Below are 18,465 nucleotides of genomic sequence, written 5' to 3'. Positions count from 1 at the left end.
AGTTTTTGTCAACACTTCCTGCACGAGACCAACATCATGTCAAAGTTTCCGCTTTAGAAAATGAGAAATCGGGCGATGTTCATATCCCCCAGAGCCAGTGGTATGAATTCCAAATTCCCATGGCAGTCACCATTCTAAGTGTAGGATGACCACTGGTGACTTCCTGCAAAGTGTTACTCTCATATTGTGTATCCAGGAGGTGTGCAGGGTGTACGTATGTATCGTGTACACTATACTTTATATAATATACACAGAGACATTTAATGTTTTAGAAGCCATCAATCTCTTGGTATGGTGACCCACGGTTGTAATCCATCACTCTGTGTGGCAGGTTGGATGGATTATACAGAGATTGGCAATAACATGCAGCAGTACAGCAGTAGGTTGACAACCTATCTACCTGGATCGTGATTTTGGGATCTCAACAGTACCGGCGTATTGCCCCTGACGTGCACATTACTAGTCTCCTCCCGAGCCACCTACAAATAATTTATTTAATGTTCAAAATATATATATATATTTTAAGTTATCCTAGATTAATATGGGCAAAGTCGAGCCACACAGAAATTATCTTAAAGTGCTTTTATGCGCGCACGTTCTTCAACTTCCAAATTCAAGCAATTTTCATGCATTTATAATGGTTTTCAAGTGATTCAAACGACATGGGTATCCGTGAACTCACTCTGGGCTGTGCCCAAAGGGGAGATAGAGTAATGAAATCAGGGCAGGTGTCAGAAAAAGATGAATTACAGCCGCATGAGACAGGAAGTATGCACACCATTATGCACAATAAATATGCCCTTTGTCAGTATCATTCGCTGAGTGAGATGTTTTTTTTTAACTAAGTATGCTCTGTGCAAAATGAGCATTGATTGTCCAATGGAAAAAAAAACTGCCTTGTCATAGGAATGTGGAAAGTACACAAACTCAGGGCTGCCAATGGAGATGAGCACCACTCCATGCTTTCATGAGGGAGACACTATGACTTGACATCATGTGCACACGCACATACACTGGATTTACAATTAAACGTATGAACATACAGTCTACTTACACAAAATGCAGTCAAACGTCACGAATCTGACGCAATGGGAAGGATCGGGTGAACAGAAAATGGCCGTTACACACCACGCACAAATTGTGCCGGTTAATTGGTCAGGGCGGACAAATAATGGTCGGATATGCAACGTTGTACCGTAATAAGAAAGCATTATAAGTGTATTAATTCTAAACAATATTTTATGGATGGGTAAATAGATACCAGATCTGGTCTTGAATGCAATAAAAAAACAAGTTATTTTCTTTAAAAAATATATATCCTATTGACTTTTTCAGATATTTTTATTATTTAACTTTTTAAACAATACCCTGAGCCAAAACGCACATTGGAAACCCAGTGGTGTTTAAACACACAAACCAACAATTGCATTGTCGACAATAATCATGCTTGTTATTGTTTTTTCATTATTGAGCATGTGAGCCATGCTGTCCATACGGGGAGCTGTTGTGGCTACGTTTGTTTAACCCTTTCCCGTTCCGTCTGCAAGTTGCAAGGTGGATCCCGGTCACCGCTGAATCTCGGAACGCGCAAGCGGCTCGGCATTAACACAGCGTGCTTCAAAAAAATGTTTCGAGAATTTGCAACAATACCACAAGAAATGTGCCTCCGGGCTCTGGAGACCACCTGGGAGAAGATTCCAGGCACGCGTTGACAATGATGGCGAACAAGTGGAGACTCTTTGACTTTTCAAAGCTTTTAACAATACATTTGTCATCATGTTACAGTGTATTATCCATTCTTTTTCACATTAAAAAGATAGTTCCATGCAAGTGTTAACATTTTTTTAAGCACCCTGTATTATTTATAGAGGTATAGCGCCGTTGTGTTTAAAGACATTGTACTCACTGCAAAGAACCGTAGCGATACGACCGTCATTTATGATACCTGGCGTGCCAAACTGTGCCATTACACCCTCCCGCATGGCCTTTTTCTTCCAATTCCGTTCCCATGACGTACGTTCCGATGACGTGCGTTCCGATGACGTGCGTTCCCATGACGGGCACGTACGTTAATAATCTCTGCAGTCAGAAATCTGAGACCACTTCACGTTCCACTTTACTTTTGGCGCAGGTGCTCCGCAGCCATCCTAGAAATATTTTACCTCTAAAACTCCTTTAAAGAGCTTTGAAAAGAGTCTCTCTGTGGACCCTTCCTTGAATAGACAACAAATGCGATCGTGCGCTTTTAAAAACAAACAAACAAACAAACCGATTCTATATGGAGTGGTGAGGATCATTAGTGAAAGTGTTGCGTGTAAATACAACTATTTATTCTCTCGGTTTTTTGTGTAAGGAGGATAACAACCAGAAGAGGCAATGCACATGCTGTTGGTATTTTTATTTTTAATAGTTGCTTTGTTATCGTTTTATTAAAGCCTAAGGGGTTTTTTATTTTACAAAAAATTCAATGCCGAGGAAAATAAATGGTTCAACTGAGGTGAACCAAGGCGGGATGGCGCACCCACATATGCATCATCTCTTTTTAATGCCAGCATCTAATAATAGTGCCTTTTGTTAATGCTTTGAATGGAGGCTGATTGATAATAATGTGTGCTCAAATATAGCCGCTGCATACAAAGGCGCACATGCACCCCATGCAAGCCACATACCCCTGGCAATGTAATTAAGAATTCACATTCCTACACAACTGCAACTGTACCACACTTTACGAGTGTCACTCCCACTTGGCTGTGATGGGAATTTTAAATAACGCCACTGTTTACGAAGGCTGGGAACTGCTTCACCATCTACTTTCAAGGGAACTTGCTTAATGGGTTTCATAGTGTACGTGAGCAATTCAATGTCAGGCACACGACCTTAAATATCGTTCTGTTTAATATCAAGTATCAATTTATTAATTCTGACAGAAAGCTATTTGGTGACATTTGCAAGTATTCGACATTATATGGTGCGGTGTTTAGGAATACTGAATGCACATTGTTTGGTCTTAAAGCAGTCATGTTTCATTAATTTTTCGAATTGGGTGTGGAGCACAAATGGTAGATTTCTAGACTCGTCAACACCGCCTTAACATTTACACTGATCTGCAGTTATTTGTTTTTCAACATGTATTTTAAATGCAGCTTCGCAGCAGAGAATGCCGTTTACCTTTGCAACGTGCATCGCGTCCGACAACTTTATGAGTGTCCTGCAAAGTGAACAAAACAGGAGAGAGTGCATGAGACACCACGGCAGGGAACAACATAAATTAATCCATTCATAGCTCCTGGGACACTCACACAGGCATGATCATACAAAGACAAAGATCCCCCGTATAGCCTTAACAGACTGTTGGGGCAAGTTCTGTTAGCGAGCACCTATGAAGGCCGGAACGGTACACGAAGGGGTGGGTGGCCAGCACCACGCTTGATCGCCTTTGTCTCCCCAGTGGCGATGTTTTACACACCGCACCAGGTACTCATTTGAGGCTGAGTAGACCTAGGAGAGGCCCAGGACCGGTTCATATAATCGTCACTGGTGTTAGCTGTGAGTGGGAATCGAACCCGGGTCGCCGGGTTCATAGCGCAGCGCGTTAACCACTACACTACCGCTCCCCAAGCTCATACACACACACAGGCAACATAGACAAATATCCATTAATATACTTTATGGGACATTGCACGAAGGGATCGGTGGCCAACACCAATCAAGCCAAGCCTTTGCCTCCGCTGATATTTACACATTACACCAGGCAACTCATTTAAGGCTGCGTCATCGACCAAGGTGAGGCCCAGGACTGGTCCAAATATTTGCCGCTGTTATTGGTCACGAGCGGAAATCGAACTCGGGTTTGCCGGATTCAAAACGCAGTATGCAAACCACTACCCTAACACCACACATCCACACGCGCCAGCACACACAGACTGAACCACAAAGACATGCATTTTTTTTCTCCCAAAACCTGATCAACATTTTTTTTGCACAAGCACAATGAACTTTTTACTTTCTTTTCCAACTTCATCATTTTAAATCCCATCCGCAAACAAAAGCTCCCCCTGGTAATTTCCCAAACGCACAACAGCACCTTAACTATCTCGGCAAGCCTGCTGTGTGCAATTAACCTCATTTGCAAAAATACTAATTAAAAACGAATTAGAAGCTTCCAACCAAACCAAATATCTACCTCCCTTTCATCTGCCTTTTCTTTTTCATACTTCCTCTGATGATGACCTTTTTTCCACAGCACATCGACTAAACTATGTATTTACCATTCATTTAATTGGCATTCATAGTGGGTCATGACAAAAGCAAACTAATACAATTATTCATCATTGGCGCCATGGGCCATCCACTGCTGGATGGAGGACTCCCCATTCTGTCACCATCTCTCAACAGTCCCACAATGCAACGGTCCATCTCGCTCCTCTGCATGAGCCGATTTCATAACTCCACCACCGTGGTGGTCACCCCCTTTAGGCGTGCGTTTCTCCTTTTGGCAGCCATTCCCTCCCATCAGCCATTGTCTCTAGCAGCGACGTGGCCATGCGCTGCGAGGTGGCTAAGAGATGGAGTACAGAATTTGATTCTCAAATATATTTATACGGAGCTCCGAGTGATTCCCTCTTCCATACGGGCTTTCTCTGGGTACTCCGGTTTCTTCACACATGCCAAATATTCAATAAACGTGGCCAATCATCCCAATGTAAAACCTTCCTGATACAAAAGTCTTGAGACTCAATGAGGCTTCTATTTTTTTTTAATAAAAGGTAAAGGTGCAGTCCTGTAATTTCCTGCTCGCATCACTGCTGACAGACTAAAGGGACTAAAGGGAGCTCTAGAGAGCCCTTCTACAGGGTGATTTGACTGAATCTTCCATGCTGTTCAGACGTCTTGAAAGAGGTGGGAGTGCCCATGCTTATTCCACCACACGCAACCTGCCAGTAAACACAGCTCATTGATACCACTGGATGGACAGTGGTGGGGGTATTTAAGAAACTTGCAATATCATTTCAACTGCTGCACCAGAAGATCAAAACAGCAAATTGTGGATTGGAAGTCCGGTTTGCTGACCATTCATTACACCAAAGCAGAATCGCAGAGCCCCCTTTGTAAAGGGCTGATTATACAGGAGGTGTTAATTCCAGGTTACAATTTGTTTCCCAATTAGCAGTCTTTTTGCATTGCTCTTAAAATATAGTCGTAATAACAATGGAGGTCATCTTGCCTGAGCTGATTTGCACTGCAGGCAATTATGTGAGCAATATTTGAAATTCTTCATGTGATACAGTTGTACATGTTTTTGTGAAAATTTCTTTTTTTGCTTGTCATATTGTTTACCCAGGTCATTCTTGCAAATACGGCTGTCCGTAGTCTCTCTTGAGTTTTCACCGGGTTCAACAGGTGCACGGTTCGAATCAAGAAAGCTGCACTGGTTAACACTGCAGGTGTATTAACCGTAAAATACGCACCGTCTGCTCTCACAGTGGGATCCTAACGATCCCATCATGTCACTCGAAGGAGCGCGTTCCATTCTATGCTGCCATCATGGCCCAAATTTGCCAAGTTCGGGGAAAAAAAACCTCGCAAGCTTAGTGGGGAGACTTGGGATTCACCAACGTAATCCTGGGTATAACTCGACATTAGTTCATATTTATTTTCAGAAGAGACTTATAGATGCTCCACACATATTAAAACATCCCTGCATTTGTAGGTTTGGCCACGTCTCCAATGAATATTTTGCATGCGCGAGGAATGTGCGGTAGCACCCTGGTTTACGTCGGGGATGTGTTCCTAAAGGGTGCGAAGACGAATATCATAATCATGTAAATCAAAGCGAAAGACAACGGAGGGTACATTTAAGCTGTATGTTAACACGCGCATCTTCATTTTAGACGTACCCACAACGCTCCATTGGATTACAAAACATAGTATATTCAACACTCGTGTACAGCAGTAAACTTTAACACAAATGATGCAGGGTACAATAATGTACAGTACACTAATAACAATTACCAAAACACTGCACGTAAATAATCTGTTGGACTCTAGAGTACGGTACATTTCTTTATGCGTGACGCAAAGTAGCTCGTGTACAGGGTAGTAGGTGGAGGCGATGGCTGAGAGGCGACGGACACGAGAAAGGATGGATGAGGCTGCCAGCGACGCGAGTGCGGGGTCGAGCCGACGCAAGTCACGTGCAGTCGTGGTTTTGATAAAAGTGACGACGTATTCGCGAAACGACGTAAAAAGGGGGGCAGCCGTAAATCGGGGCGTCACTGTAATTGTGGGGAAAAGTCCACATCTGTGAGGGGGGATATCCCGAAAACAATCCACGCAAGCAGATCACAAACCGACTTTGTGTATTGCCATCTCCTGACCACCTCACAGCCTGCTGCATAACGCAAATAGCTGGGAGGCTGTATTCCCGTTGGGCGGTGATAGTGCAGTCATGCACCTGCCGTTCCCTAATCATCGCTGTCATCAGCTCACTGCTGGAAGGAATCCTCTCCATGCTGACATGGCTGTTATCACAGGGGGCTGCGTTCTGCAGCAAGTGATAGGCAGCGGAGGGAGAGGGCTGTGTGTGTGTGGGGGGGGGGCACGCTGCCCGGTGCCCTGGGCTATTTGTCCCTGCTGAGGTACAAGTAAGGATTGACGTTAATGTCCCTTCAAAGGTGACGCATGCACGAGCAAACCAAGGCCCGTCTCAAATTGTGGACAATTGATGATGGTACGTTGCTGCTGCTGATGCTGCTGCTGTTGATGGTGCTGATGCTGCTGTTGATGGTGCTAATTGCTGATAATCAAAACGTATGGGGAGGCAGCCTTTCGAGTCTATGGTCCTCACCTTTAGAATGGCCTGCCTGAGGATCTGAGGGCATCAGAATCAGTGAATGTTTTTTAAACGAAATCTTAAAACTTACCTTTTTAGAATGGCTTTTAATAAGGATGCTCTGCTTGTTTGTTTATTGTGCTTTTTTAATGACACTTTTAGTTTATTATGTCACGTATTTTTTTCAATCTATCATTCTTTACATTGTGTCAATCACTTTAAATGTGTCCCTTGAAGCACTTTGTGTTGCATTCTTTTCACAAATTGCGCTGTGTAAGTAAAGTTTGATTTGACAATGATGTAGCTCTCCGATAGGTATTCGGGTTTCCGGAGAATGCTCCCAGCACGTCGAGGGGAAGCGCGTCAAGACATCGTGCTGAACAACGCGCGTGCAGTATGACCCAGAAAAACATCGCAGTAATGGGCACGATGATTGCCGATCACAATTGATAACATTACAATGATGATGGTTATCGCTGATAACTGATATTATGATGTTTGCTGATGACTGCTTAAAGTTGATGATGGTGGTGATGATGATTATCATCATCAACTTCCTCATATGTAATTCACAACGCATCTCAACCCACAGCCACTAATAGCATGCCTACAGATATATACATAATTAACCTGACGTGCTATACATGAGAAAAATGCATTGACTATAAAACAGTAAATATTGTAAAATTACTTTGCACAAATATATAAGTGCTGTGATATACAGTGTATAACATGAAACATATGGAAGACACATAAAATCAATTCAGTTTCATTAAAAACAGAATCAACCGTGTTTTTTTTTTGCCTAAGCGATTGACTGCATACACTGATGATGATTTGTTGTTAACAGCTGTTGGGAGGATGATGATGAATGTAAAAGGCATTTCATTTGACGTAATAATACGACCGACATACGAGGCAAGATGGGTCGGCGAAGGGGGTTGATGGCGTGCAAGGACTAACATTGCCGTTTCTGCGAGCGAGTGAGCGATGGCGCGCTGCAGGTCAACCGATCCGCGCAGAAATAAATGAGTGCCGGCTCTGACGGCGGCGGAGACAAAGGCAGGCCGGGCAAACTGCCAAGCGGCCACCTCGAATGAGCATCCCGTAATGGACATTAATGCAGCTCCTAGTAAGAAGTGGCTGACCCGAATGCGGGGCGATAAGGCGGTGTGCATAGAAGGTGTACATGTGTTTTCGCGCGCATGTGTTTGCGTGTCAGCATGCCCGAGTTTGCAGGTGTGGATGGATGCATTTGTGCGTGTGAGTGTGGGGAGCGATAGTGTAAGCGGTTAGCGCGCTGCGCTATGCAGTCCCTCCAGAAAAACGCGATTATGCGATCGCAAGATTCCACGCAAAATCAGCCAAAGTCCGCATATTTATGCGGGGGGCGCGTTTTTTCAAATACGCCGCACTTTCGCCGCATAAATTGCAGATTTCCGCGCGCAAAATATGCGGGCTTGCATGATTTCATAATCCCCGCATTTTCGTTGCAAAAAGTCACATATATCTTAGCAGAAAGTTGAAAAATGTTGCGTTTACTTCACACAAGCGCAGCCATTTCCCCTGTTGCCATGGGAACGTTATGAAGTGACGTCACTCATTACGCAACATCATTGAAAAGCTGCAAACCCCGCGATGCCAATGAAACCATGATGAAGAGTTTATGCAACTTTACAGTTGTAAGATTGCACTTTTTTGTTAGTAGTATGTAAATTTACATTACTGTAAGACTGTACTGTTACTGTATTGCTTACGTTACTGTGCACTGAAAACACTTATTTTAACAGAAGATGTCTGTTTTGTATAGCTACCTCTGTAAAACAGAAAGCACACATTTTATTTTTTTATATTTTATTTATTCGTTTTTACAGAAGTTGTAGCATATTAATTTTGTAAAGCTACAGAACTTGTTCGACTCAATGTTTTGTAAGTTTGAGCCATCTGTTTGTTAAGGTCTGAAATAAAACAAGATGAGAACTTAAATATTCCCAGCACTTTCTGTGATGTAGTATGCTTGCTTATCATAGGAAGTAATAAGAAATGACTCTTTACATTAAAGTAGTAGCCTAGTGAATAGGGTGTTGGGGGAATCACTTTTTTTTCTCTTTTTCATCAAACCGCAGTTTTTGCAAGTTCCCGCAATTTTTGCAAGTTCCCGCAATTTAATCGCATAAAATTGCATAAATATCCCGCATATTCCATCGCATTTTTTAAGAAAACGTGCCGCATAATCAACGATTTTTGCCCGCAACAATCACCAAAAAACTCCGCGTTTTTCTGGAGGGACTGGCTATGAACCTAGCGACACGAGTTCGATTCCCGCTCACGGCCAACACCAGTGACGATTATCTGAACCGGTCCTGGGCCTCCCCTAGGTCGACTCAGCCTGAAATGAGTACGTGGTGTGTAAACATCGCCACTGGGGAGACAAAGGCGGTCGGGCGTGGTGCTGGCCACCCACCCCCTCGTGTACTGTTCCGGCCTTCATAGGTGCTCGCTAACAGCACTTGCCCCTACAGTCGGTTAAGGCTATACGGGGGATCTTTGTTTTGTGCATTACAGTGTGTGTGCGTTTAGTGGTGCAGTATTGGGAGTAGTGGTGTAACTGTTTACGCACTATTCTTTATTCTCAGTTTTCTGGGTTCTGTTCTTGCCCATGGATAATGTCAGTGGCAAGTGATAGCTAAATATGTCCTCTCCCTCCCCTGAGTCAACTCAGCACTAAATGAGTGCCTGGTACTATGTGAAAACAGCACTTGGGAGACAAAGGTGGCCATTCACACCCACTCCCCTTGTGTGCTTAGGTGGCATTAACAGTTGCTTTCAATTCGCACCTGCCCTAGCAGTCTGTCTTTCTGTGTGTGGGGTGATGTAAATTTAAATTTGGTGGGTACCAGCCCAGCCACGAGAAACACACTCTTGACTTTCCACAGAGTTGTACATACTTTATTGACCCTAAAGTATGATGGGCTGAGTCAACTTCCAGCTCACAACCTACCAAATGGTAGTCGAGTGCCCTTATCGCAGCAGTACCACGAAATGAAACGTAGCTCACAGCCGAGCCCTTACGGTGGAGACACACACGTGGGTGTCTCATGCAATGCACTGATGGACATTCGTAATAATTTACAGCACTTTGTCAATCCACGTAGGATATGAACGCCTGCCCATGCTGTGTGGGTAATGGGGGATGGTTGGTGAAGAGAGGGCCAGGATCAGTTTGGGACACTCACTGACGTTAGCCATGGCCAGGAATCAAACGCGAGCGGTTTCATGGCGTACTACACGCACCACTGCACCACCACTTTCCTTAAACCAACAAGGAAGTGCATGGTTAAAGCACTTCTCTTTACGCAGATGTAAGTACTTTTCCCCCCTGCCCCCTCCTCTTTAGGCCCCATGCCTTCTTCCGGAGACAGGTTTGGGAATTGTGAGACTTGGAAACTTTGGACTCAAGCTGCGTTGTTGATTTGAGCTAGAGGCAGCATGAGTGGGTAGTGGTGGGGGTTGTGGAAGCGGAGGGGGGGGGGTCCAGCAGTACGTAGTGGTTCGTGGGGGCAGCAGGCAGTCGTGGGTGGGGGCAGTAGGCAGTCGTAGATGATGTTACCTGAAAAATTCTCAAATCTTGCAGATACTTACCTGGGTTTTATGTCCCTGGCTATTGCACATGAGGTTGACGCTTTGCTTGTGAGATTATATATGTTAAAGTTACGTTCGAATGTGTGTCCGTGGCAATCTAGTGATGTCACTAATGTCGATCCCATTAATTTTAATGTTGATGCAGTGATAGCATCAGAGCTTACTGTGGTTGGACACCTGACTGATGTGAAAGTATGTTTTTATTTTAAAATAATATCTAAAAACACGTTTGTTTTAGGTTACAAATTTACTTGAAGGAATTTCCACCAATACACTTATTATTATTAAACGTATTATATATTCTTAAAACTTGCTGAAGTAGTATTTGTACAATGTCTGGAATTCTGCCAAGTACACCCCTATTCCAGCTGTCAGATCAGGCTTTTAGTGGCATATGTATTTCTACGTGTGTGCGTAAATCTTATACTGGGCCCTCCGTAGGTCAACTCAGCTGTAAAGGAGTACCCAGTGCAGTCTATAAACATCAGCACTGGGGAGACATGTGGATGGACTTGGCTCCGGCCACACCACCTCATGCGCCGTGCCGACATCAATAGATGTTCACTGACAGACACTTGACCTGCCGAAGGGCGCACGTGGAATCACTGTCTTTGTGCGTGTGCGTCACAGGTCACCTGCAGAAGAGCTTCTCGTTGTAGCTGTCATTCTCGGAGATCGTGGAGAGCAACGTGGTAGACAAATGACCACAGGCCAGTGCAAGCCCTGAAGAAGAGAAGGCCTGTCAAGGCTTCCCGATGGGCCTCCCACAGCAACTAAGGTAGAGGCACTGTCCCACATCAATATCATGTCTATAAATCACATAAAGATCATTGCATAAATGTTCACCCAGTAAAACAACACTGCGTCTCAAGAGCATCTTCACAGGTGGCTTCTGTTTGAGATGTTTGGCTGGTTATTTTTGTTTCCGTTTTTTAGAGCCGGAAGGAAACTGGAGCGCCTGGAGAAAGCCCACACTTACTATTCAAATTTTTACAAATCACACGTGAACTTAAATATCACTCTTCCTAATAAAAACAAGCTATGAGGCAATTGCTGGATGTTAAAGACCCAAAGCCAGAAGTGGAAATTCTTCATTTCCAGTCTGATGATTGCTGGGGAATTTCAACAAAACGGTACTTGCTTTATTGGCGATAACAATAGTATGGCTGAGTTGAACTCTAACACGTGTTGTACTTTTGCAACCTGTGCGATTATGATCCGAGTGTTCTGACCACAAAGTTACCCAGTAACCTACTTGCTACATAGCCCCTCACATGAATAAAAGTTCAATCTCTTCATGATCGACCACACCACCTCTATTCCAAGCATGGGTTTCAACTAGACATGGCTAAAAACATACTTCGGTGGAATCTCAAATGCATGTCTAACGACACATACACACTGACTTCAAATAAACTTCATGCAAAAACTTACTTTGCTCGGCCACTGCCAACTCCAGCAGTTTCTGTGATAATAGAAAAACAAAATCAGTTCATTGTATTGTGGATGTGTTTGCAAATGTGAAATGAGAAATTATGAACAACAAATATGTAAACAAAAATTAACGACACGACAGTAATGTGAATGGTCTTTACACAGAGTTATTTTCAACTCTTAGGGTTAAGCAATTTTCATGAAAATCCTAAATAACCCTTCTTTATATTATGACGTTAAACATTACAAAACAAGCAATCAGAATGAAAACCGATTCATGAATAAAATTGCTTAATTTAATCTCGCATCAATTTTTTTAAATATCTATCAAAGTTAATTGTGCTGCTTTTCTATTGGCTGGGTCAGGACCACGTGGCTTGTGTCACATTATTAGTATTGCAGTAAAATGGTACGTTTGCATTAATATTCCACTGAATGAAAAGCAATTTGTGCAAATTTGAAACTGTCTTTTCAGAGTTGCATTTTAATGCGAAATGTTTACTTTGCGCTTTGACGTGTTAATATTTGTCGCTGAAAATATAATGACACAAAATTACCCTGGGAAGATGGCTAATCTCCGAAAACTATGCAAATAAATAGAAGTTGCCCGTTTAGATAATGTATGCTTTTACACGCGAAAAGGCAGCGAAATATATAAATAGTCGCACTGGTACGAGGGAACAAATACACAATTGTTGTAGCGCTGTTGAATTGCAATAATTTTAAATGTAGCTAAAGGCTCTTACCTCCAACGCAGCTTTGGATTCATTGATAAGGGTCGTGTTGACTTGCCTCTCCTGTTGAAATATGGGGTCGTTGTCCTGAGCAATACAAATGAGTTGTAAAAAGTAATCAATTTATTATCCCATACATCAAGAATGCATTCTTCACAGTATGATGATGAGTGCACACCAAACGTCACTCCTCGACCCGCACTCAAATGCAATCGCAGCGTTCATAATTCATACTCTGCTCGCTGCTTCTGCAGTCTTGAGATATGGCCATATGTAGGTAATCTCCAAATCCACATTATATTATAAGAGAATTTCATTTCATATAAATCTGCTCATTTTTGTGAGAATATCAAAAAATCTATTATCTCGCGTACACATCTATATATGTGTATACATTTTTTTTTTATAGAGGAGAGTAATTTACATTCATTTGGAAAGTAATCAGTGCACATTAAACACCGTTTCTTATTGATAGGTATTCATGCCGGATATGCAATCCATGGTTTTGTGTACGGGTTTGATGGATCACAAAGATTTGATCGTGTCAATCACTCCTGACTCGCGAGACGATGAGGTGGCCGATGTGTGGCAGTGCAGTAAGTTTGCTGATCTATCCATATGGATTTTAAATGTGTGTTTGGTTTACTCTGAATGCCTGTTTCCTGCCACACACACACACACAAGTAAAGGATTGTCCTTCAACCCAATGCAAGAGCATCCTGAAAACAAGTATAACCCGTAAAAACAAAGTTTTTCACTATAAATCCTTTATATGCGTGGCGGCTAGAGTCCTCGTCCTCTGGCTTGAGATGGCTGCCACCTATGGGTCAGATGATTGCATGGCACCATTAAGCAATTGGTAATTAAATATAATATTTTAAGTGTAAAATTTTTGAAAAAAATGTTCACGAACATTAATTGTCACGCACAACGAGTCTGTGTGGAAAATGTCAGCTCGATTGGATCACGGAAAGTGGGTTAAAAAACGACCGAAAGATTTGCACGGTCGTAAGCAATCAAGCAAGCGCGCAAGTGAACTTAATAAAAAGGATTTAAAAAGTCTTGAGTCTCGGCGATGCTTTTTTTGTAAAAGAAAGATTCGTCTTCTTGCAAGATTGTTTAAATTCTTAATGGCTGCGCTTGAATACTGTCCAGGCCTATGCATTACCTGCAGATCGTTATTCAAAGACGTGCTCTGTTTATCTGCATTCTACCAAAGACTGCAAAATCACTGTCTAGATTTGAAGCTTTCGTGAATGCAAGGATGCAAACTGTTTTTTTTTCACTGTCTAGAAGTCTCTTCCTTTGGCAGTTTCATACACTGCTGACATCCTTCCCCTGTTCAAATTCAGGCTCAAGGTTTTCCTCCACAGCTGACTGTGTGTCTGTCTACGAAGTGCATTTCTTCTCATCTTCACCATCCTACCATCTCGCTTTCCTCTCCGCCCTGTATTCTCCTACCGCTCAACTCACTCCCCTCCTGAACAGAGAACCCTCCATGTTTCCATAGCTACACGGAGCAACGTGCACATCCCCCCCCCCTCTATTTGAGCAGCATCTTGAGCGGCGGTCCCATATCGATTCATCTACATTGTATCGTGTTATATTCTGAACTAGTTGAAAAAATTGATCTTCTTGACCAGCCAGCCAAAAATGCAACGCACACGTGGCCGATGGCTGTGAGCATGAATAAATTGTCACGTCGCATTAAATTGTCCGTTCATCACGATTAGGCAATGAATCAATTCTCCCGCTAATCAATTTTATCATGCCGACATTGCAGTGATGAATCTACACACCGCTCAAACTAATCTTCGAAGCCATTGTATCTTGGGGTTGAGTTGAAATTGGTTGGAAAGAGGCGGTGGGCGGTGGCGGGGTGTACCCGACCGCGGGGAATGAATGCACGTAGGTGACTAAAGAGAATGCGTTTGTGCAGGTTTTGTGCGTGGTGTCAGAAGCCTCTCTCACAGGTCACGTCCGTGGGCCGTGTATTGGCGCACAGGTAGAATTATTTCGGATTTTCCGTTGCCAGTGAGCAACAAGTCTGCAAATGTTCACCAACCGTGTTGCACGTCTCCGAATAACCCTCTGCGCTATTACCCTGCTGCCACCCGGTGGCGTGACTGCCGTACTGACACAAGCGGGCACATCATTGACGCTTTCAAGCCTGGTATTAAAACAAAAAGAGAGGTTGGTTGGGTACGCGTTCAGAATTACTTTATAAGTCGTGGGAAATGCCACTGAATCTCATATATTTTGTTCGGGAGGATATTGCTTGAGAATTATCGGCAGATTCCTTAAAACAGTGAAGTTACTATAATTTAGTTTTATTGTCTTATCTTTTCATTTATGAAGGAAATAAGGAGTAATTCATTTTTGCTTTTTTTTGTTTAGGCCACGTAGTAGTATTAATGCCAAAATTCTCGTCGTTAGCCCTCCACCACCCAACAAGATGGTCACCTTCACAAACATATCTGTTGTGTTACCATATCGATAAAATTCCGACCAATGAAGCTCATCTTCTCACGACTGAATCAATAATTAGTTGCCATTTGTAATGCACAATTCATCCAAGGATCTCAGTGCGCCATGTATAACGACGTTTCAAACTGCTTTGAGTTTCATTAGGTAATGAACCCAGAAATCAAGTGCTAGTTTTTTTTAATTATAAAAACCTACATTTTAAGTTAAATAACGAATATCTTGTGCATAGACTACACATATTAAACCTGATAATCTGGTCGCTGGAATATATTGTCAGCAACGCAACTATTTACTTTAAATCCTTCATTCTCAGTGCAATATTGATTATAAAAGCTGAAAACAACATGTGTGTCCTATGGTAGAGGCACACGGTGCATTATGCGTGACAGCGAAACGCAGAATAAGTGAGAAACACATTGATTTGTTTGATCGTCAATCATATTTACCTTGTGGTTTTCTTTTCTCATTTCTTCCATTGCCAGTGAGAATTTGCTGAAAATGCCTTTCCTGGTTTTTGTCCTTGGCGTTAACTAAAAGAACGAAGATCAAAAGAGGTGCATGCGGAAGTGAATATTCCTTAAAATGAAAGAGGCCCTCTGCCAGCAGAGATATGACCGCTAAGTGAAGGGCGGCTTATATAATTCACAAGTGCAATGTACTTAACTAGCATAGGTGTCTGTCCAGATGGTGTTTTATACTTCGCAGATATGAAATACTGGACACATTTTACTGCTGCATTTTAAGTTTGAAGCAAACCACATTTTTCAATAGCAAATCTGTGCTCATAATGTAATTGGGCTGTGCTTATTTCAATTGATAGCTCTTTTCCAATGGAAGATAATTCCACATTCATATGGCAGGACCTAGCATTAAGGACGACCATTGTTGGCTATCCACAAAGTGATCCTTATTTGTTGATTCCAGAATAATGATGGGCTGAGTTGATCCTGAACCAGGATTAGAGCTCATTAGTCCGTTTATGAGTCAAGGACTCCGCACAGCACAACACAGCATGGCACATCTGGATGGGTAATGTGCAAGAATTATAATTTTTTTCAAAATCGAAAGCTAATTCTGGTCTATTGAAACAATTACACATTTTACAGGTTAGTTTTATTCCGTTCACTGTCTAAACCCGAAAGGGTAATTGTCATGCGCGTTGACAAAGCAGATTTTTTTTTTCAAAATGCATATAAAATAATTTTACCCCAGAGGAAAGACTAATGCCTAAAATTTGAAGCACAGCAGGAATCAAATAACTGAGTCTCATCATCAGGATTGGCCCTTGGAGATGACAACACAGTCTGACTTCATAGATCATCTCAATAGGTGTCTCTGCCAAAGCCCAATTATTTGTCTTGAGTCAATATCACGTCTGTCATTTGTATTTGCTTTGTGATCCATGTGGTCATCTTTTTTTTCTGTCAGTGTAATTCCAAACGTACACTTTCCATTCATATTGCACTTTCGCCTTTTGTTCCATTTTCTTTGTCAGCATCCACGTTCCGGATCCATACATCATAGCAGAGGAAGCACAGGCTCGTGTTGCTCCGTGATGGGTTTTACATCGAGCAGTGGACTGAGTCTGCAGTCTAGTTCAAGTTTATTTTGTTTAATCAGCTGAGAACTCAAGACGCCAGGATAGTCACTTTGCAAGAGTGACCTGGGCAATGACACCGACTAGTAGGGGGCGATGATTGCGATGTCTCGTCCCAATTATGTAATTTGCGAGTGTTCCAATTGGACCCCGACACCGGCACACAATGGCCTCCCCTTGCGAACCACATGAAGGGATATATGCTTGGTTCTTTCTGTAAAGTCACGTAGATAGAAAATAAAAATAATGAAATATAATTAAAATGTTTTTTTCTCAATGTATTATTTACATCTTATTTTATTTTATTATTTTTATTTTCTATCTACGTGACTTTACCGAAAGAACCAAGAATATGTATTCCTGCAGTCACGAAAGCTTTAAGTCAACACATAAAGGGATCTTTAACATCCACTGTGAAGCAGATAGCTTGTAGTATCCTTTCGGTTATTACACCCGCAGTAATAACCAGGGCGGCCGCTAGATTCGAACCGTAAACACCTGCAATAAGCGGCAAACGCGCTACCGCTAGGCCACATCACCACCCTAAGAACCGTTGCTATTGGCATTAGTGCTGATGAGTGCCCGTGCACTTACATCTCTCTGTATCAGGAAGCTGCGCAGGGCAGGGTTGTGGCCCAAGATGGGATGAGACAGCACAGCAAGGACGTAGTTCTCCAAAGCCCTGCATTCCCTCTTCTTCTCATCTGCCGTGAACAGCTCTCCTGTTCCGCAGAGCCAGCCAGGCATCCATTAAACAGGAGACCAACGGTAGTTCTGTTACACGTGTACATGTACAGCCCTGTTGTCATTCCACTGCTGGATAAGGGCCTGCTCACTCTGCGCGGGTCATCGGGTTATTGTGATTAGGCTGCTTATATATTAGGGTTGGTGAAGGTGGGGAGCATAGACGTGGGAACATAGTGCAATACAAACATGGATTTTGCTGCGATGCCCTTTGATGCCAATTCTGTAGCCTCAGTGCGAGACTCAAGCGTCAATAAATAAGGTGGCACACGGCAGCGGTGTCACAAAATTATGTTATATTAATGATTGATCACTGTTTTTTTTTGGCCAGACAAGATTCAACTGGGAATATGCCAATTATCCTCATTACATGTGGGGTATTACCAGTGTCTGGAGAAAACTTGTAAAAAAAATAACAGACAAAAAACACTCAATATCCACTAAACAAAAAATATTTTCAATCTGTTTAATGTCACAAGAAAAGCCTCGATGGAATCTGATTTTGGATGTTTTGTCAATTCCTGCTCAGTGTATTTGTGCATTTTGGAAGAATCTTGAGAACCCAAAAGAACGAGGGCGAATATCGCACAATCTAAACCCAGGTGCGTGAAAACAAATACTATTTGCTGTGCTCCATTCTCATCGCTTACAAGTGGGTGTTTCGTGTCAGCTCCATCTCTGTGCAGTCCACCGAACCGTGCATCCCAGTACATTTCATCAAATACATGCACTCACACCACATCGCCACATTAACGGTATTACACTGTGCTTTGTGGTTTATTTTGTTGTGCAAATACCAGTTAGCGTGGTTGACTATGCGTGGTTAGCCATGTACGGTGCGAAAGAAGTTCAACATACATCCGTACATACCTTTAGAGCGGGTATCAAACCAAGTGGTCTTGCTCTCAAATGCTCTAGGAACTCGGGCTTTATTCGTGAACATGTGCACACGAGCCACAATGTGCCACACACACGTGCGGTCATGACATGCTCCA

The 18,465-nt window shown here is 42.7% G+C and overlaps 1 protein-coding gene across 1 annotated transcript in view; it reads right to left on the bottom strand.

Annotated features, from left to right (window-relative positions):
- Positions 1-18,465, bottom strand: part of LOC144934892 (sorting nexin-5-like) — a gene marked incomplete at its 5' end in the record, with an annotated part of 45,989 nt that overhangs the window by 20,739 nt on the left and 6,785 nt on the right. The window contains 6 exons of the mRNA XM_078861161.1: positions 3,169-3,208; positions 11,110-11,197; positions 11,909-11,939; positions 12,655-12,729; positions 15,576-15,659; positions 17,321-17,448. Of these exons, the coding sequence (XP_078717287.1) occupies positions 3,169-3,208; positions 11,110-11,197; positions 11,909-11,939; positions 12,655-12,729; positions 15,576-15,659; positions 17,321-17,448 (446 nt within the window). The remainder of the gene's footprint in view (positions 1-3,168; positions 3,209-11,109; positions 11,198-11,908; positions 11,940-12,654; positions 12,730-15,575; positions 15,660-17,320; positions 17,449-18,465) is intronic.

Source organism: Lampetra fluviatilis, chromosome 11, assembly GCF_964198595.1.
Source record: "Lampetra fluviatilis chromosome 11, kcLamFluv1.1, whole genome shotgun sequence".
In the NCBI taxonomy this organism is placed as follows: Eukaryota; Metazoa; Chordata; class Hyperoartia; order Petromyzontiformes; family Petromyzontidae; genus Lampetra; species Lampetra fluviatilis.
Note: the sequence above shows the minus strand (reverse complement) of the source record. Positions and strands in the feature narration are given on the sequence as shown.